The 21,543-nt window shown below is 43.8% G+C and overlaps 1 protein-coding gene across 1 annotated transcript in view; it reads right to left on the bottom strand.

Moving 5' to 3' along the window:
• The window catches only part of MVB12B (multivesicular body subunit 12B), a 199,162-nt gene that overhangs the window by 147,654 nt on the left and 29,965 nt on the right, over positions 1-21,543 (bottom strand). Inside the window, exon 3 of the mRNA XM_024762198.1 lies at positions 19,024-19,146. Coding sequence (XP_024617966.1) covers positions 19,024-19,146 — 123 coding nt within the window. The remainder of the gene's footprint in view (positions 1-19,023; positions 19,147-21,543) is intronic.

The following is a 21,543-nucleotide window of genomic DNA, read 5'->3' as shown; positions in this document are numbered from 1 at the left end:
GCACAGCCCTGTGCAGTATATGCGGCGATCGAGCCTACGACAACCGCAGCACATCAGAGAGGTAGAGGGCGGTGCTCAGAACACAGCTACACATCCGGAAAAAATAAGTCAGACCCCACCTCATACTACACTCCAAAATAAAAATCTGGGTATTTAAAAAGCCAAATCAACAAAACAAGATGAAGTACTGGCTTAAAATAAAGCCTAATATTTCTATAATCCTGGGATAGGCAGGCTTTTTCTGTCTTTAATTTTTATTTTGAAATAATTTAAGATTTAGAGTTGTTACAAAAATAATATAAAGAATTCCTGTATACCCGTTGCCCAGATTCCCTAAAATGTTAACATTTTACCATATTTGCTCCTTCTCTCTCTCTCACATACATATGTAACATTTATAATCGTATCAAGAGGCACGTGATACTGATTTGTCTCCTTACTGGTAATGTTAACTTGGACCACTTGCTAAGGTGGTATCTGCTTGGTTTCCCCACTTTTATTCTTTTGCAATTAGTATTTTGTGAGATACTTTGAGACTATGTAAATATACTGTTTCTCCTAAAACTTCTACCTACTAATTTTAGCATCTAGACAGATCTTTTAAACCATTAAGTCCAAAAAGAAAAAATTTGACAGATGTGACTACATAAAGTGAAAAACTTTGATTAGATGAACAAACCAAGTTTGATACTATGAACAAGGTTGAAAGACAACGATGGTCTGAGAAAAATATACATAACAAATATAATAGGCAAAGAATTAATAAACAGAAGAGATGAAGGAATCCTACAAATCAATAAGTAAAAGCCAACCAAATGAGTCAACTGTAAAGACAGGAAATTAATTTAAAAAGCACAAATGGCCAATAAACATGAAAAGATGCTCAACCTCATTACTAGTAACAGAACTGTAAATTTACAGCACAAGCTCCTAGTTTGGAAAAATAAAAATAAGAAGACTGATAATAAAGAATTTATTGGGCTTCCCTGGTGGCGCAGTGGTTGAGAGTCCACCTGCTGATGCAGGGGACATGGGTTCGTGCCCCGGTCCGGGAAGATCCCACATGCCGTGGAGTGGCTAGGCCCGTGAGCCATGGCCGCTGAGCCTGCGCGCCCGGAGCCTGTGCTCAATGATGGTAAGGATGAGGATAAATAGAAAATTTTGTATACCATTTACTGGGAGTATATATAAACTGGTAAAGCATTTCTGAAAAGCTACCGGTGGTAACTACTAAAATTTTAAATGTACGTATCTTTTGATCCATCAGCACACACCCAGAGATCTATGTACAGGGATACTTATCACAGCACTGCTTTGCAAAGGCAAAAATAAAAAGTTTTCATTAGCAAAGCAGTGGTTAACAAGTTATTTACTATACAGTGGAAAACACCCATTAGAAAGAATGAGGTTGATATACTTGTCCAGACATAACATGGACAGATTTCCTATATATATTGTTAAGGAAAAGAGGAAAGTCAAAGAATATTATATATAGCATTTGTACAAATAATAATAATAACAATAACAGCTACATAGCTCAAGCTAATGCCAGTCACTGTTTTAGGCACTTTATGAACATTATTAGCTCATTTAATCCTCACCACAATTCTCTGAGGAAAGTTCTGTTATTAATCCCCACTTTAGAGATGAGAACTCAGGCACTAAGAGGTAGAGTACCCTGACAAAGGTCACACAGCAGTAAGTGGCAGAGCCAAGATCTGAACCCAGGTTGGAGGGTTAAAGAGTCTATACTTCTGACCACAACTATACAGCCTCTCTCTATATATTAGACATTTGCAAATTCATAGAAAAAGGATTGGAAGGATATAGACCAAACTGTTAGCAATGGTTACTTGTTATTAAGACAAAACAGTACTTTACAAATAGCCAGTTAATTAATGGAACTGGCTGCTAGATCCCCTGGATGTCTGCCTATTCAAGAACCAAAGCAGATACTTCCTCCTAGCCTCACGTTCCTTTTCTGGAGACATCTCACGGACGCTCCCTTTTAGCGATCTTGATTTTTCAATAATATAGCTCACCACCCACAGTTCTCAACTTCAGTCACACCTCCTCTTCCCAATACACATCAGCCTCACACAAACAGCCTCTTAATACTGTAAAAGTGGACCACAAAGATTGAGAAGGTGGCCCTGAGCATTTCAAGCCTCATAGGCCTTAAGGAACAACTAGCTTGTATTTTACGAGCGCGAAATACTGTATTTCCTGCCTACATACGTAATAAGGCTGGAACATAAATGTTTTGGAAAGATTTCTGACAGGTTTAGAAACAAGCAGATTCTCTAGTTAACCCTGGATTAACATAAAATTAAAGTGAGCCAGGACTTCCGCTTCCAGGAATATGGAGCAGATATACGTTTCCCCATTCCTCCTAAGTACAACTGAAAACACTGGACATTATATGAAACAAACATAAGTGGACTCTGAAAGGTGAGAGAAGGAGGTAAGCAGCTAGGGACCTTGGGACCCAAGGAGCAACATAGTGGTGAGTTCCTGGGTTTCTTTCTGCCTGACATATCCCTGACTTGGAGCTAGAGAAGCCAGCAACCCAGAAACAGCAACCAAAACAACCCAGAAACAGCAACCAAAACAAGCCCCCCCCAAAAGCCTGCTTTCTCTAGCCAAAGGAAAATCCTAGTAAGACAGAAAGTTTCAGACAGTAACAAATCTACTCCAGCCAAACACCACATAAAATACGGTGCCCACCCCCTGACCCATGCCAGCAAAACCAGGGTAGGGAGCCCAGACGTCCACCCTCTCTGGGCTGTAACAAGACATCCCAACACCTCAAGATGGTGCCAGGGAAGGCCAAGTAGGGAGCCAGGACTTTCATCCCCACCAGGGAGTAATGAGGCACCCCTCCCTGTGGTGGGGTGATGTTGAAGAGGCCTGGTGGGGAGTCAGGACTTTCACCATAATATCTACCAAGGCCACCTCCCCAACCCTGTGATGCCAGTGGAGGCCACAGGGGGAGCTGTAATGAGGCACTCCTACCAGGAAGGTTTAAGTGAGACCTAGTAGGGAGTTAGAGCTCCCACCTCCATCCAGCAGTAACACGGAGCCCCACCTCCTTAGGTGTCACCAAGTGGGGAAACTGGGCTACTACTCCTAGCCGGCAGGAATCGGAGCAGTATCCAAAGAAGCTAGCTAAAATAGAAAGCTTAAATAAAATCCAGACTCATGTAGCAGAACACCCCCAATTTCCAGTTTTCAATCAAAACTCACTCATCAAAGAAAATCACCAAGAAGCAGAAAGATCTCAAACTGAATAAAAATAAAAAATCAATATGCCAAAGCCAGGATGACAGAGATGTCAGAATTATCTGAAAAAATTTTAAAGCAGCCATCATGAAAATGCTTCACGATCAATTACAAACATGCAAATGAAAAAACAAAGTCTCAGCAAAGAAACAGAAAGGCTCACAAATAGAAAATAAAAGAACCAAAGTGAAACTTTAGAACTGAAAAATACAACAACTGAAATCAACCAAATGGATGGGCTCAACAGCAGAATGGAAGACAGGGAAGAAAGAATCAGTGAACTGGGAGACAGAATAGAAATTACCCAGTATGAACAACAGAGAGAAAATAGACTGAACAAAAAATGAACAGAGTCTCAGGGACCTGTGGGACTGTAACAAAAGATCTAACATTCCTGTCATCAGAGTTCCAGGAGAGGAGAAAGAGGGTAAGGTTGAAAAAGTATTTGAAATAATGGCTAAAAATTTCCTAAATTTAGCAACAGGCATAAATCCACGAAGTCAAGAAGGTAAGCAAACTGCAGACAGAATAAATCCAAATAAATCCACACCAAGACACATCATTGTCAAACTTCTGAAAAACTAGGACAAAGAAAAAATTTTAAAGATTTGAGAAAGAAATGACACTTTCCTTATAGGGGAAGAACAACTAGAATGGCTGCAGATTTCTCATTAGAAATCATAGTGGCCGGAAGGAAATGGCACACCATTTTTCAAGTGCTAAAAGAACTGTCAACCCAGAATCCTATGTCCAGTGAACTGTCCTTCAGGAATGAACAAGAAATAAAGACATTCTCAGATAAAGAAAAACTAAGAGAATGTGTCACCAGCAGACGTACTCTAAAATAAAGGCTGAAAGGGAGTTCTCTAAACAGAAAAGAAATGATAAAAGAAGGAACTTTGAAACACTGGGAAGGAAGAAACAAACGGCAAGCAAAAATATAAGTAAATAAAATAGACTTTCCTCTCCTCTTGAATTTTTAAAATTATGTTTGATGGTACAAGCAAAAATTACAACACTTTCTGATATGGTTCTGTATATATGTAGAGGAAATATTTAAGACAATTATATTTATAAATGAGGGAGGGTAAAAGGATATAAAAGAGAGTAAGGGTTCTATACTTCACTTGAACTAGTAAAATGGTGTTACCAGGAGACTGTTATAAGACACACACACACACACACACACACACACACAATGTAAAACCTAGAGCAACCTCTAAAAAAGCCATACAGAGAAATACACTCAAAAACACTTAGATAAGCTAAAAATGGAATTGTAACAAATGTTCAGGTAACTCACAGGAAGGCAGGAGAAAAAAACCCTAGAAAATAAAAAATAAAATGGCAGCTTTAGGCCCTAACATATCAATAATTACATTAAATACAAATGGTCTAAATATACCAACTAAAAGACAGAGATTAGCAGAGTAGATTTAAAAACATGATCTAACTATGTGCTGTCCACAAGAAACTTATTTCAAATATAATTCTATAGGCAGGTTGAAAGTAAAAGTATGGAAAAAGATATTTCACGAAAACATTAATTAAAAGGAAGCAGGAGTAGCTATATTGATATGAGACAAAATAGACTTCAGAGCTAAGAAAATTACCAGACAGAAAGGGACATTATATAATGATAAAATGGTCAATATACCAAAAAGACATAGCAACCCTACATGTGTATGCACCAAACAACAGTGCTGAAAAATATATGTGAAGCAAGAACTGTTAGAACTGAAAGGAAAAAGGACAATTCCAAAATCACAGTTGAGACTTCCCTTTCTCAAAAATTAACAGAGTAAGTGAACAGAAAATCTGCAAGGATACAGAGGAACACTACCAACCAAAAGGGTCTAATTGATATTTAAAGAAAATTCCACTCAGTAATAGCAGAATACACAGTCTTTTCAAGTAACCATGAATACATGCCAAAAGAGACCATTTCATGGGCTATGAAACAAACCTCAACAAATTTAAAAGAACTGAAATCATATAGAGTGTGTACTCCAATCACAATGGAATCAAACTAGAAATCAATAACAGAAAGATTACAGTGAAATCTCTAAATGTCTGGAAACTAAACAACACAATTCTAAATAATCCGTGGGTCAAAGAAATCTAAAGAGAAATTTAAAAATACACTGGACATAACGAAAACAAAAAGAAAAATAAAACATATGAAAATGTGTGGGACATAGCTAAAGCAGTGCTGAGAGGGAAATTTATAGCACTAAATGCATATATTAGAAATGAGGAAGACTCTCAAATCAATAATCTAAGCTCCTACCTCAAGAATCTAGAAAAAGAAAAATAAACTCAAAGCAGGCAGAAAAAAGAAATAATAAAGATAAAAATAGAAATCAATGAAATTGAAAACACAATACAGAAAAATCAATGAAACAAAGTTTCTTAAAATGTTAATAAAATTGACAAACTTTTAGGAAGACTGATAAAGAAAAAAGAAGACACAAATTATCCATATCAGAAACAGAGTATTATTATAGACTTTACAGATATCACAAGGATAATAAAGGAATACTACGAACAATTCTACACACATAAATTTGACAACTTAGTTGAAATGGATCAATTCCTTGAAAACCACAAACTATCAAAACTTACCCAACATGAAACAGATTATTTGAATAGCCCTATAACTACTAAGAAAATTGAATTCACCACTTTAAAACTTTCAAAAAATAAATCTCCAGGTCCAGACGATCTCACTAAAGAATTCTACCTAACGTTTATATCCTAGCTAACGTTTTATTAACACCAACTCTACACAGTCTCTTCCAGAAAATGGAAGAGGGAACACTTTTCAATTCACTTTATGAATCTAATATTACCAAACCAGATTAAAATTGTACAAAAAAAGGAAAACTACAGATCAATATCCCTCATGAATACAGACTCAAAAATTCTTAAAAATATATTAGCAAAGAAAATTCAGCAATATATGAAAAATAATTATACACCATGACCAAGTAGGACTTATTCAAGGGATGCAAGGCTGGTTCATTACTCAAAAATCAATGTAATTCACCATGCTAACAGGCTAAAGAAAAAAAAAAAATCACATGATATATCAATCAATGCAGAAAAGGCATTTGATAAAATTCAATACCCATTCATAATAAAAATTCTTAGAAAAACAGAAACAGAAAGGAACTTTCTCAACTTGATAAAGAGCATCTATAAAGAAACCTACAGCTAATGTTATACTGAATGGTGAAAGACTGAATGCTTTCCATCTATGATCAGGAATAAGGCAAGGATGTCTACTCTCACCACTCTTACACAACACAGTGCTAGAAGTTCTAGCCATTACAACAAGGCAAGAAAGGGAAATAAAAGGCATACAGGCCTGAAATGAAGAAAGTATGACATGACAGTCTACATAGAAAATCCCAAGGAATATACACCAATAAGTGAGTTCAGCAAGGTCTCAAAATTCAGCAAAGATAAACATACAGAAGTGAGATCAGCAAAGATAAACATACAAAAATCAGTCTTATTTCTATATATAATAGCAATAGACACACAGACATCAAAAGTAAAAATACAGGGCTTCCCGGGTGGCGCAGTGGTTAAGAATCTGCCTGCTAATGCAGGGGACATGGGTTTGAGCCCTGGTCTGGGAAGGTCCCACACGCCGCGGAGCAACTAAGCCCGTGTGCCACAACTACTGAGCCTGCGCTCTAGAGCCCGGGAGCCACAACTACTGAGCCTGTGTGACACAACTACTGAAGCCCACGTGCCTAGAGCCTGTGCTCTGCAACAAGAGAAGCCACCGCAATGAGAAGCCTGCCCATCACAAGGAAGAGTAGCCCCCGCTCACCACAACTAGAGAAAGCTCGCGAGCAACAACAAAGAGCCAATGCAGCCAAAAGAATAAATTAATTAAATAAATTTTTTTTTCAAGGACAGAAGAGGGCCCCCCCCCCACAAAAAAAAAAAAAAAAAAAAAAAAAAAAAAATTAAAAATACAATTCCATTTACAATTGCTCAAAATAAAAAATAAAGCATTCAGGCTTAAAGCAACCAAAACACGCATAAAGCTTGTCTGCTGAAACATACAAAATGCTGCTGAAAGTAATCAAAGAAATACTAAATAAATGGAGAGACATACTATGCTCATGAATCGGAAGACACAATGTAATAAACATGGGAATTCTCCTCAAATTGATGTACAATTTTAACATTGTGATAATATGATTTACAATAAGGAATACATATTTGATCTTTACCCACAGTTCCTGGCTCACAGCTCCCAAAACCCTTGGAATCTCCTGAATGATAAGAGCAATGGGAGCATCTTTGGTCATATTTGGTCTCTTGTCCTTAGTTCCTGAAATCACTTCAGAGCCATAAAAGTGAAATGGGTGTCTTGTTATTCATAACAAGCCCCTTTCCACCACAACTGGGTTTATGTTAATGAGGTGACTTCTGGAAAGCACATAAGGATGGGGACTGGTTGCCAGGAGAACCAACCGTGAATAAAGGGTTGGAACTTTTAGTCCTACCCCTTGATTTCCAGGGAGGGGAGAGGGGCTGGAAGTTGACTCAATTTCCAATGGCCAATAATTTAATCAATCATACCCATGTAATGAAGCATCCATAAAAACCCCAAAGGATGAAGTCTGGAGAGCTTCCAGGTTGATGAACACATGAGATCTGGGGAGAGTGGCATGCTGGGAGAGACAGCATGGAAGCTCCTCACCCTTTCCATACACCTTGCTCTATAAATCTCTTCCATCCGGCTGTTCCCGAGTTATATCCTCTCATAATAAACCAAAGACCTAGTAAGTAAAATGTTCTCTGAGTTCTGTGAGCCACTCTAGCAAATTAACTGAACCTAAGGAGGGGGTCATTGGAACCCCCAAACTACAGCCAGTTGGTCAGACACACAGGTGACAACCTGGGCTGGTGATCAGTGTCTGAAGTTGGGAGGGGGCAGTCTTGTGGGACTGAGCCCTTAACCTATGGACTCTGATGCTATCTCCAGGTAGACAGTGTCATAACTGTTGAACTGTAGGACACCTACAGCTGGTGTCTGAGAACTGCTTGTTGTTGGTATAGGGAACCACCCCCATGCTGGTCCACAGTCCATTTATTTATTTATGGCTGCATTGGGTTTTCGTTGCTGTGTGCAGGCTTTCTCTAGTTGTGGCAAGCAGGGGCTACTCTTTGTTGCGGTGTGTGGGCTTCTCATCGCGGTGGCTTCTCTTGTTGCGGAGCACAGGCTCTAGGTGCGCAGGCTTTCAGTAGTTGTGGCATGCGGGCTCAGCAGTTGTGGCTCTTGGGCTCTAGAGTGCAGGCTCAGTAGTTGTAGCACACGGGCTTAGTTGCTCCACGGCATGTGGGATCTTCCCGGACCAGGGTTCAAACCCGTGTCCCCTGCATTGGCAGGTGGATTCTTAACCACTGAGCCACCAGGGAAGTCCCACAGTCCCTTCTAAACATTAATTCCCATCTAAATTCCAATAAGATTATTCTAAAATTTACATGGAAAGACAAAGGAACTTGAATAGCTAAAACAATTTCTTAAATGAAGAATAAAGTCAGAGGAATCATTTAATCCAATTTCAAAACTTATTGTAAAGCTACAACAATCAATACTGTGTGGTATTGGCAGAGGGCTAGACACACAGAATAAAATTGAATAGAGAGTCACACATATATGCCCTACTGATTTTTTACAAAGGTTACAACTTTCAACAAATGGTACTGGAGCAGCTGTTCATGCGTAAGGGGAAAAAAATAACTCTGACCTAAATCCATACCTTGTACAAAAATTAAGTCAAGATGTATCACAGAGTTAAATGTAAAACTATAAAACTTGTAGGAAAAGAAATAAGAGAAAATCTCCAGGATCTAGGGCTAGGCTAAGAGTTTTGGGGCTAGGCTAAGAGTTCTTGGACTTGATGCCAAAAACATGATTGATAAGTAGAAAAACTGACAAATTGGACTTCATCAAAATTTAAAACTTCTGCTGTGTAAAGATCCTGCTAAGGTAAAAAGACAAGTACAGACTAGAAGAAAATGTTTCCAAACCACTTAACTAACAAGACTCACATCTATAATATACAAAGAACTCTTAAAACTCAACAATCCAGTTAGAAAATGAGCAAGACATGAAGCAACATTTCACCGAAGAAATAAAGATGGCAAATAAGCACATGAAAAGATGTTCAACATCATTAGCCACTAAAGGAATATAATTAAAGCCTAACGAGTTATTACTAAAACCCTATCAGCATGGCTAAAACAAAAAAGTGTTGACAATAACAGATGCTGGAAAAGATGCGGAGTAACTGGTGGAAATGTAAAATGTTACCAGCCACACAGGCTAGTAGTTTGGCATTTTTTAAAAAAACTAAATATGCAACTACCATATGACGTACAACTGCACTCCTAGGCATTTATCCTGGAGGAATGAAAACTTATGTCAACACAAAACCTGTAAACGAGTATTTATAGCAGCTTTAATCATGATAGCTTCAAACTGGAAACAACCAAGATGTCCTTCAATGGGTAAATGGTTAAACAAATTGCGGTGCAGTAGTATCAATTAATACTATTCAGCAACAAAAAGGAACAAACTATTGATACATGCAATAGATTCTCTAGATGAATCTCCAGAGAATTATGCTGAGTTTTTGAAAATGAAAAAAACAATTCCAAAAGATTACATGCTATATGATTCCATTCATGTAACACTCCTGAAAAGACAAAATTATAGAAATGGAGAACAAATTAGTGGTTGTCAGTGGTTAAGGAGAAGGTTAGTTAATTCCTAGAGACAGAACACAATTCGCACACTTCTGATATGCAAACCAACCAATCCTGAGGCCATATGCCCACCTGCCCCCTTTCTCAGGCTCCTTCAGTCTGAAATACTATCCTCCTGCCCTAAATCACCCCAAGGCCAGGTATCTGACAACTAGAGGCCACCCTTGTAGCCCAGAGCATGCTGAAATTATTAGGACAATCCTAAACCTGCTTACCCTTCCTTGCTTTGCCTTTCCCACAGAAACCACAATAAAGGCTCTTGCCCACACTTTCCCCTTGCTCCCTCCGCCTGCTGACCAACGCTGGTGCTTCCTCATGTGGCCCTGCATAGCATGGAAGCCCCCTTCTCTTGGACTGTGAAAACAAACTCTCTTTTCAATGGCAGTTTTCTCCTGATCTGTAGGCCTCACCACACCCGAACAAAAATAAAATCCCAGCTACATTTTAAAAGTGAAATGTTCTGTATCTTGACTGTATCCGTGTCAATATCCTGGTTGTGATGCTGTACTAGAGTTTTTAAGATATTACCATTGGGGAGAAACAGGTACAAACAAGATCTCCCTGTATTATGTCTTACAACTGCATGTGAATCTATGATTATCTGAAAATAAAAAGTTTAACTGAAAAAAATGGAAGATTAAAGCAAGTCCCTCCTCTTTCCCATTAATCCACTACTTGAGGTTTTTTGTCAGGAGCCTTTCTCATAGTGAATGGGAGGTTGCAGTGAACAGGAGGGAGTGCCAGAATACTACAGCGCTCCCCAAGTCCTCTCCCCTTTCCAAATGAAACAACCGTGGAACAAGTCATTAGGGAGAGTAAAGTCTTTGGGTCAAAATCAAAATTCACAGTTGGTGGGGCAGAGACACTTAGAAGGAGGCAATTTAAAGCCACGATCTCAGAGTCATCCTGACAGCAGCAATGTCTGCCTCATGCACCCCTCCGGGAAGCCAGGCACGTGCACGTGTAAGTGGTCCATGTGTGTCCTGCCCAGCGTGGCTCCACTGCCCGAGGCCAGGGCTCTGCAGGGCACAGGGGAAGGTGCAGGGACAATGCTGTTACCGATGCTTGCTAATCCAGGCCACAGGAAACAAAGGCCCAGGGGCTGGTCATAAAACCATTTTCCGTATTTTCAGTAAATCTCAGTTTCATGTATTTTCTCACAAAACAAAAGAGAGGAACACGTGGTGCCTTTTATCAAAACTAGCTCTGGTTCTGAAAATAAACCAGTGGGTGAGTTGGGACTCGGTCTGCAGTCATTTCCGCCCTTGGGAGCAGGCCCTGGACAGTGAAGCCACGTGGGGAGGGAGCCAGGGGCAGCGGGAAGAGGCTGCCACACCTGCTCCTGCATCTGCTTCATGGAACCAGAGCTTCAGGAGGGGCGGCTCTCCCATCCCCTAGCCACAGGAGCAGGGTGGTCTCCCTGCCCGGCTCAGGCCTCCCACACAACTTCAGCTTTCTGGAGACTCATGTGACAGCTGTGATCAGACCAGACAGATGGTTATGTCCTACAACTCCCGCTTGATATCTACCATATATTTTTAATAAGATATCATTCCCACCTTCACATACTTTTCATTGATTTTTTTTAAATTTCTTGAGTTCTATACAAAAATACCAACTTGCTTGAATCAGCTTCAGCATTTAGTGGATTATTTTTTTCTTTCTCCACTTTGGTAGGCAGGACCTCATTTGCGGGTTTAGAATTTTAAACTTATCCTTCTCTATGCCCCTAGACACAGCCCACAGGCCCAGAGGGGAGCTGATCACTCCTAGCGCCCCCAAAGACCCTCTCATTTGGCAGTTCAAGCATGTGAAACTTGTAATTATTTAGGAAATCCCAAATAAATAAACTATACAGGACCAGCAGTTTTTTTTGTTGTTTTTGGTTGTTGTTTTTTTTTGCGGTACGCGGGCCTCTCACTGTTACGGCTTCCCCCGTTGCGGCCTCTCCCGTTGCGGAGCACAGGCTCTGGACGCGCAGGCTCAGCGGCCATGGCTCATGGGTCCAGCCGCTCCGCGGCACGTGGGATCTTCCCGGACCGGGGCACGAACCCACGTCCCCTGCATCGGCAGGCGGACTCTCAACCACTGAGCCACCAGGGAAGCCCAGGACCAGCAGTTTTTAAGAAATGTTTTGCTGTCTAATTAGTTTCAGAAATAAACAGGAGTGTTGAGAGAAACGAGGTGGGGGAGAAGAAGCACAGAAGAAATGGGAAGTGGAGACTTAGGGGATGCCTGGTCCGTGCGTGGCCCTCGGAGGCCCACCTGCTGGTCAGAGGCCACGACCATGGCTGGCTTTCCAGCACGCAGCACCGGCAAGGAACAGGAGCAACACAAACACTACTTCCTGGGCTTTTCTCTGACCAGGCTCTGGACACCAAGTCCTCTGCCCCCTCAGGGGCCTTGCTTCATCAGACAGCCCCTCTCTCTCCTATATCGTCAACCCTCCTCACTGCTGGTTCCTCCCCATCAGCAACTAAACATACTCAACACCTGCCTACCTTTAACAAAGGAAAAAAGACTCCTGGTCCCGTATCATCCTCCAGCTGCCACCCTCCCTCCTTTAAAGGCCGTCTGCACTCCCACCTCCCACTTCAGTTGGACCTTTCAAATCCACTCCAATCTTGCTTCTGAGCCTACCACCAAGTTCACAAGCACCTTCTTGTTACTGAACCCAAGGGTAAGCTTTCAGCCTCATTCTATTTACCCCTTAGTGAACTCTGACTATTATTGACCACCTCTTCTTCTAGAAATACTCATTTCCCTCCAGTTTCTTACTAATTTTCCATCTACCTCTCTGGATGCTCAGCCCCAACCCTCTTTTGAGTGCCTCCTTCCCAACCATCCCTCATCATTGATGCTCCAGGGGACTCTGGCAAGGAGTCTGATACGACGGGACCATCTCCATGACACCACGGCCTCTGCCATGTGATGGTAACACTCAGGCATCTTCCCAGACCTGCAGACACAGGGCCGCTCAACGTCCCCACCCAGACGTCACACAAGCACCTCAAACTCAGTGTGTCCAAAACCGAACCAACGGTCCTCCTCCACCCTCAACCCACCTAGCTGTCTATGCTTCTATCTCAACAGAAAGCATCAACATCCACCCAGCTGCCCAGCAAGACACCCTCGTGTCACTCTGGTCCTTCCCTTTCCTCACCTCTGCACCCGTCTCCCAACATTCAACCCATTTCTTTCCTGTGAAAGAATACGTATTCGGGTCCCCATGCCCCACGTTTCCATGTCCCTCAGATCGATCCACTGTTATGGGTTAGGCTTCCACTCTCTCACTCGACACCAATACAGAGCCTCCAAACTCAGCCCTTTGCCTCAGTACCTACGCCCTCCAATTATTTCCCTTCCTGTACACACCAAGGAAACTTTTAAAAACACAAACCTAAGAACCTTTTTCTTAAAGTCCTTTCGTGACTCCTACCACCCTCAGCATGGCCAATGCCTTCGTGTAGCTTACAACATTCTGGGGTGATCCAGCCTCATCTACCCACCCCTCCTCATCTCTCGCCTTTCACCTGATGGAACCCCTCCCAGGATACTGGAATTCCCAGGGCCTTGCACAATAGTAGGTGGTCAACAAACATCTGTGAAGCCACTGCGTGAAGCAATAAATGAACGCACAACATCAGAAAAAGCTTCACCAAGGAGTTTTCAAAGTGGGTTCTGAAAGATTAGGAAAATTTTATCCAAAAAGCGGGGGAGGACAGGAATTTTGAAAATATGGGAAAAGTGGGTTCAAGGGTTTGATGGTACAAAGTTGCTCCTTATTCCAAATATGAGAAAGTAAGAGGTTCAATGAGGCTGGAGGAGAAGTGAGTAGAAGAAAGTGAGACAGGAAGACACACTGAGAGCACGTGCGCCGAGTTAAAGGACTTGGGTATCTGTCCTTTCCCTGTTTAGCCAAGAGGAGGAAGCTCTTGGGGAGAAGATCCAATGGCTACCACTGAAACAACATACCATCCAGGCCCTCACCCCTAGAGGTCTGCCTGGCCCAGAGGAGGGCCAGTGACAGGAAGCTGGGCGCTGAGTCTGGGGTGGGGGAGGGGGGCAACTTGGTCAATTCATCCTTCAGCCCCCAAATTTCACTTTACTGAACACTTGCTTGAGAATAGAAACTGACAAAACATCACAACATTTCTAGAAGGCACTGGCAATACTTAGCAAGTTTAAAATGTGAACACTCTGACCCCGTAATTCCAACCTATGAAATTATTCTATGGCACTAACTGGGTGACCACACCAAAATACATACACAAGGATGTTGTTTATCACGTTAAAAACAAAAGATGGAAACAAACTCATGTCCTTCAATATGGGATTATTAGCCAAATTTTGGTACAGCCAGACAATAAAATATGCATTATTAAGAGGATGTAATCTATCTCTATAGACTGATATAGAGCTATGCCCACAATATATTTTTTTAAATTATGACAGTATAAATAGTACCATCCATTTGTATTTTTAAAACATGTTTTTTTAAAAAAACTCACAAATAAGTCCCGGATTGTGACAACATGACATCCCCTGAGACTTTCTAAACTTTAAATCAGGAGAGGCCAAAAAATAACAGGAAAAGCTAGCACAGCACTTCCTGAGATAGACTTGTGGTGACCACGTGTACAGATTATTTAAGAATGACTTAACTTAGAGCAGTAGTTCTCAAAGTGTGGCCTCTGAGCCAGCAGCATCAACATCACCTGGCAACTGGTTACAATGCGAACTCTCAGCCCCACCCCAGACCTACTGCAGCAGGAATCTGGGGCGTGGGGTCCCCCAGAGGAATGAGGCCCACGAAAGCTTGAGAATCCCCAACCTGGACATCTGGAAACGGTCCTTGAACTAGGGGATAATCTGTCACTTCAGAGTCACTGTGCCGAAAGATTCCTGTGTGTCAGGTGGGGTTTCTCAGGAAGGGAATGAAGGAGGTCTTAGATTGCAGTGAAGAAAAAGAACAAAAAAAGTCTCCTAGGCTCTCTGAGGCCAAGACTCAGTTTGGTGGGGCCCCTACACATGGCAATTGTAAACGCCCTTTGGTAGCATTAAGGTAGCCAACAGCAAGGCAGAGGCCGGGCAGGAATGGGTCAGAGGACGGACCTGGCCCTCAGCAGCAATATTCTCTGAGCCTCTTACTCTCTTGTTCCCATCATCCTCGGAGCTCCAGAAAAGTCTCATGAAAAGTAATTCTGGTCTCAGCTACTCTGTGGGAAACCCACAGCTACTCTGTGGGAAACCAAGAACAAGAGACTGGAAGGAAAAGCAGTGTCCATCCCCACTCAGGCCAGAAAGAGGGGAGCAGCCTTGCCAGGTTAGCAGGGGGAGATGCACCCAGACAAGGGCGGCCTCACAGATGTCACCAACAAAAATGGTGCAGCGTGTGGTGGCAGGGGAGAAGGCCAGAGCCGAAGGACCCCAAGTGCACTTGAGCCGGTGCCCTGGGAAATGCTCAGGAAAAGCCGGAGGAGAGACACTGGGCAGGCCTCAAGGTATGGAAAAAAGGGAGCAACTTCTAGAAGTTAAGCTGGTGAGGGTCGTGTTGTCACAATCCGGGACTTAGCAACAAAAATGGGGAGATCTGGAACGCTAGATGGAACAGTCTTTTAGGACTTCCCTTCAAAGCACTTATCACAATTTTATCTTACATTTACTTGTATGATCACTTAACTGTCTTTCTCCCTATCTAGACTTTAAGCTTCATGAAGGCAGGAATGTGTTTTCATTCACCACTATACCCCCAGCTCCTAGATAGACAGCACATAGTAGGTACCCAAAAATATAGGCTGGACAAATAAACAACTTGAAATTAAAACACTCTGGAGTGTTTGATTATTCTTTCTCTGTATTGTTGACTTTTCGTTTTTGCCAAAAAAGTACATCACCATATGAAATTATGTCACCAAGAAGTATATTATCAAAGGAAGCTATTTCCTTTTTGGAAAGAAAGAGTCATCTCACAAATACAGTGTTGTGGCTTTAGTCTGTGAGTTGTAAACACTCACTGAGAAAGGCAAGAGAATGCAGGTAACAAGTATGATGTATTTCACTGGACATACACAGAAATACACCCAACAGTGGTCATCGGTGATGTCCAGCTTGATGCCCTTAGACACTGCAACATTCCAGAGGGACCTGGTAATCAAAGGTTAATTTTGTGCAGAGGATTTTAGCACGAAGTGCTCCCGTGGCATCACGATTCATTGAAAACTGCCCATCACATATGATAAAACAGCACGTGCTACCACGCATCTACAACACAGAGTCATCCTACCAGGGACCGTGGACACATGAGACCCACCCGCCCTCTGAGGGCAGGGAACCCCAGTCACTCCCAGATCTGAGAGCGTGGCTGAGGGGCAGAAAGTGCAGGCTATTTCAGAGGGGACTGCAGAAATAGGGACAACAAATTGAGAAGTTTAGCAAATAATCCCCAGCCCCCTAGCCGAGGAAGCTTCCCCTGACCTGCAGAGAAGTTACAAAATTAAATTTTTACAAACAAACACTTGGCATCTTTTACTTCAAGCAGCAACAGGGCCTCTGCTCATTTTAAAGTGGTTGTAGCATCGAGGGTCAGCAGCCCATCTAGCGCCTAGCTCTTGGGGCTGCGTGTCACGGTACTTAACGTGCCCTGTGCACAGGGAGGGATTAATCCTCCGGCAGATGCGACAGAGAGAGGCCTGGCCACAGTCCGCGGCAGAGCTTCCTCAGCCACCGCACTTCTGTGTCGGCATCTCTGCAGCCCGGCCACCACCCAACGCCTTGCACTTCGGTTTGGATGTTGACCTCACACGAAACTCCTCCGGATAAAAGGAATGAGGAGTGCCTCCCTGCCTGCCCACCCCGAGCCTTCCCTCACTCCCCTCGAACTCAGTCATACCCCTGAGGAAGCAGATGCTTATCTGGGAAGAGTCCAGCGGTCAGTCCAAAGAGAGGACTCCCGCCTCCCTCCCTGAAAGGGCTTTCGGAGGGAGCTCGGACGCTCTGCCTCGGCGTGCAGGGGCTGGGTAATTGCCGGGCTGACCCTCTGGAGCCGCCTGCCCTGCTCACCTTTCATGATAATGCCTGGTACAGCCTCATCATGAAATGTGCTTATTAATCTTACTCATTTGACACTGCGCTCTTCTGCCCTGAGCTAGATGTTAGGAGAAAATGATAGGGATAGATTCTGCTCCTGTCAGACTTACCAAGACTTTCAGAAAACCAGACTATCAAAGGCCATCTGTCGCCCACTAGCCAAGCATTCACGGTGACCCCGAAGGTACAAGCAGAATGTTAAAGACACAGATCCGCAAGAGGGAACAGCGAGAAGACCTGGGCCACACCCCAGGCACCCCCCCCGCCCCCAGAGAGCCGCTGCGGAGCCAGTCCTCCCAGAGATGGCATGTACCAAGCCCCCGGCCGGATTCACGCCTCACTGCTTCATATCTAATTCATCAAAAGACACTTGGGCTTCTCAAATCAGCAACATTTTTATTAGCTTCCCCAGGAGTTTCATGGCACAAAGCCATACCTAACGATTCTATTTCATGGCAAGTTATACATTCAAACAGTGCTCTGAAGTCAGGCAGCAGGAAAGACTCAAATCTGTGTCAAAAAAGATTCCCCCGTCCTTTCACTTTTAAAATGTTCATCAGCTTTCAAACAGTTGGGAAAGTGACGTGGAGCATTTTAACAGGCTTCCCCTTCTCACACGGGGCCCGGCATGGGCTGACGCAAAATGCACCGCCCTGTTCGCGACGGGAGCTGATTTCGCCCACCCACCTCCTCCGCCTGGGGACATCTGGCAATGTCTGGACACGGTTTTGGTTGTCACGACTCGGGGGTTTGTGCTATTGGCATCTAGTAGGAAGAGGCCAGGGATGCTGCCCAACTACACACTATTTTCTGATCATCTGGCCCAAAATGTCAGTAGTGCCGAGGTTGAGAAACCCTGCCTTTGGGCTTCTTCTGGACTAGGCATGGCATCCCTCCCACCCCTGGGACATCAGACACTGATCTAATCACTGTGCCAGGTTTTCAGTGCTGGCTAATGAGACTTGTATTCTTTTATGTATTCTTGGTGCACATTTTCAATGAGCAAGAACAAAACGTCATCATAAACAAAATGAGGAAAGTGAAAATAAGACCACCTCAGAAGCTCAGAACACGTGACAACAGTCACTGTTAACTAAACCCTCCCAATAGTTCCTCTGCACTTTTTAAGCTTCACCCAAAACGGAATTTACCTACTGAAAAAACAAAATAACCAATTCCAGCCATCGGTACTACTGAACACCACCACAGATGTCTGCTGAAAAGCAAAGCAAGTTCTCTGCTACACTGCGGTGATGTGGTCAGTGAGAGCCCTGGACTTGGGAGGGGGTCTGGTCCTGATTCACCACTCCCAAGGGCTGGGGCTCCGTCACTTCCCTTCTCAGAGCTTGAGTTCTCCTGATCAGCACAGTGGAGAGAAAGCAACTTCCCCTCCCAGCCTCCAGGGAATCATGAGAGCCAAATGAGTTCATGGGTATGAAACTGCTTTGTAAACCGTAAGGGGCTATATAAACATACGTCAATACATTTATGACATTTATACACGTAGGACAATCTGTGACAACAAACCAAGGGTCTTTCAGACTCGTGGATCCTCTCCATGAAATGTCACAGCTAGAAATGACTTTGGAAATCAACTAATCCAACCCTTTAATTTTACGGAATGTGAAGATGACCATCACAGAGGTCAAGTGACCCAGCTAAGGCCACGAAACAGCCCAGACGGGCTCAGGTCATCTACTCCCAAAGCAGGACGCTCCCCACGCCTTCCCATTGGTGACATCTTCCCTCCCTGTTTTAAGTTCCTAGAGAGAAGAAGCACATCTTACACACAGGGTTCAGAGGGCCTTGAACACAGGAGATAACTATTTGCCGAATCAGCGAATCTTGACTTACTACATCGTAGCCTGTCGGGGCTCGGTTCCGAGAAGCCACCACCCCCACTCCCGTGATGGGATCCATTGACGTCTCTGGCAAGGCTTCTGAAAGGTCTTTGACTTCAGGCATGGCGGATTGCTCCTGGTTCCAAAAAGGAAAAAGAAAGCGTACAATTCAAACGGAGCATTTAAAGTGAACGATGTAAAGTCTCGCACAGACAGAACCAGCGTCTTGGGGCAAATATCCTGAACTAAGCTCCACGTACCTGGACTGGCTAAGGGAGCCCTGGACCCTTTCCTCCGATCAAGAATTCAAGTCATCTCCAGCCCCTGCTCTTCTCAAGTGAGCTTTGAACACTCTCCTGCCCAGCTGCCTGACTTCTGAACAGATACCACCAGCTTCTCTGAGGATGACTCAGACACGGCTAAATCTAACAGTACCTTCGTCTCTCTCCCTCACAATACCTCCCTGCAGAAGTGCAGCCTTCCAAATCCACAGCCTCTACCACATCCAAGGGAGGACTGTTCGGGCGGCAGAGCTTTGCAAACACACAGAAGAAAGTGCTCTGGGCATGGAGGCCAAGGCATGGCAGTGGAGTCCAGGCTCTGTGACTTACTAGCTGGTGACCGGGCAAGCAAGAGGTCAGGACACTGACAGTCGCAGAGCTGCTGTGAGAACTAAAGGAGTCACGTAAATCAAGGGCCTGGAGAGGTTCCCTGGCACACAGTAGGCGCTCAACAAAAAGCAGATGAGACTGGAGGGTTCGGGATACAAAGGTCCAGTGTAACTGGCCAGAAACATGGCTGGTGCTGCTCCCAAGAGGACCGGCGGGTCCCTTTGTTGTGTTTAATCCAGCAGGTCACGTGGGTACTTACTCAAAGCTAAACACTAACAATGACCATAATTCTTGTTGGGCACTTTGGGAGAAAGGGAGGGAAATGCAATTATTATTCTGCTGCTGATTGCCTCTTGATGTGACCAGAGGAGACAAGCAGAATAGAGAGAGAGCACCGGGTCTGGGCAGCTCGAGTGGCAGCACACCAGAAAGCAAATGAAAAACCTAACACCTTATGTAAATGGCTTTTAGTGCTTTTAAAAGGACAAGCTGTGAAAAAGAGCAAGTTAAATTCTACCTCCTTCTGCAGCCATTGAACTCCACTGGCTGTAGGTCTGCCAGATCTCTCAAGGCTGGGTACTGCTTCTAAAGTAAACCAAACGCCCTGCCTAACTAGGCAGGCAGGAGGAATATTCTTAGTTCTCAGCCCAGAATCAGAAAAGGCAGAGGCTATTAAAAATGACTACAGCCTCCTGAATAGAAACAACCAGAATGCTGTGTGCAAGTTACCGTGTAGTCAGCGTCCCCTGGAACCCACGAAAGGCTCCAGAAACAGACTTGTCAGTGCAACGGAGCCAAGTCTCGGGTCAAGGCTAGGAAGTGCCTGGCAGCAGCCACACTCTCTGCTTCTGTTTATGACAAAAGCCAAACTAAGTTATGCTTTACTTAATTCTACTGAAAATAAACTTCTAGAAGCACAGGGCGGGGGGGACAGGACACCAAACCACATCACTGCGTCGTTTTCTATTTTCAAATTTCACTTACCAGGCAGCTTTATCTGCATAAAGAACAGGACTTAATGCTTCCTGCACACAGTAGGCACTAAATAAATATTTACTGACGGAATCCGCATACATGCCCCCAATAAAGGTTTAGAATTAAATATCTGCACCAGCCCAATCCAAAGCAAACACTGATCAAAAAGTATTTCACTTGGAAAACCCCATATTCCTGGGTAACATGGAAATAACGTTGCTGCAGTTTGCGAAATATTGGTACCTGCTGTTAGTTACCAAAATGCTCGCAATTAACAACTCGTTAATAGAATGCACAGTTCTGCCAGCGCTAAAATATCATGCTGTGAATTTAATAAAGAACATCAGAGGTAAGTGTTGTTTTTTAAGATAGTAGGGCTTCCACTATCTGAGAGAGAGAGGGGGGAAGTGAGCATGGGAATAAATAAGAAACATTTTATTAGCTGAGAGATGCCCGTCCTCGGGTCACCACATCCTCAGCCACGTACTGATGACAATGGCCCTGCTCTGCTCTGCAGCATGAGCAAGGGCAGGGGGCTGACGCCGCTCCCACAATGCACCGGGCAGCCCGGCACCGGGCCCCAAGATGGCTGCGGGCGGCCTCCCGGAGCAGACAAAGAAGCCGGCGGCTGGTCATGGCCCGGCCTGCAGGCTGGGAGGATGCGGCAGGCAGGTACTGTGCCCTGGGGATCCAGCAGCCTTTGTGAGATACAGACAAATGACTCCTCGCCACGCGGAGCTCCGCAGTGGAGGAAGCACCACCACCAGCAAAGGAAGCTTTTAATGAGAAACGCCCAAGATATCCACGGCAGAGGCAATCACTCAAAGCAGCCTGCCCTGAATTACATATTTTCTGACTGCAAATTACTCTTAACAGCGTCTCTACCGTCACTTCAATTGACCTTCCTAACAAAAGGCCATTTATTAACTAGCTCTTGGTGCTCCCCG

Source organism: Neophocaena asiaeorientalis, unplaced genomic scaffold (genome assembly GCF_003031525.2).
Source record: "Neophocaena asiaeorientalis asiaeorientalis breed wild unplaced genomic scaffold, Neophocaena_asiaeorientalis_V1.1 scaffold78, whole genome shotgun sequence".
NCBI classification, from domain to species: Eukaryota; Metazoa; Chordata; class Mammalia; order Artiodactyla; family Phocoenidae; genus Neophocaena; species Neophocaena asiaeorientalis.
This window is presented reverse-complemented; position numbering and strand designations above follow the sequence as displayed.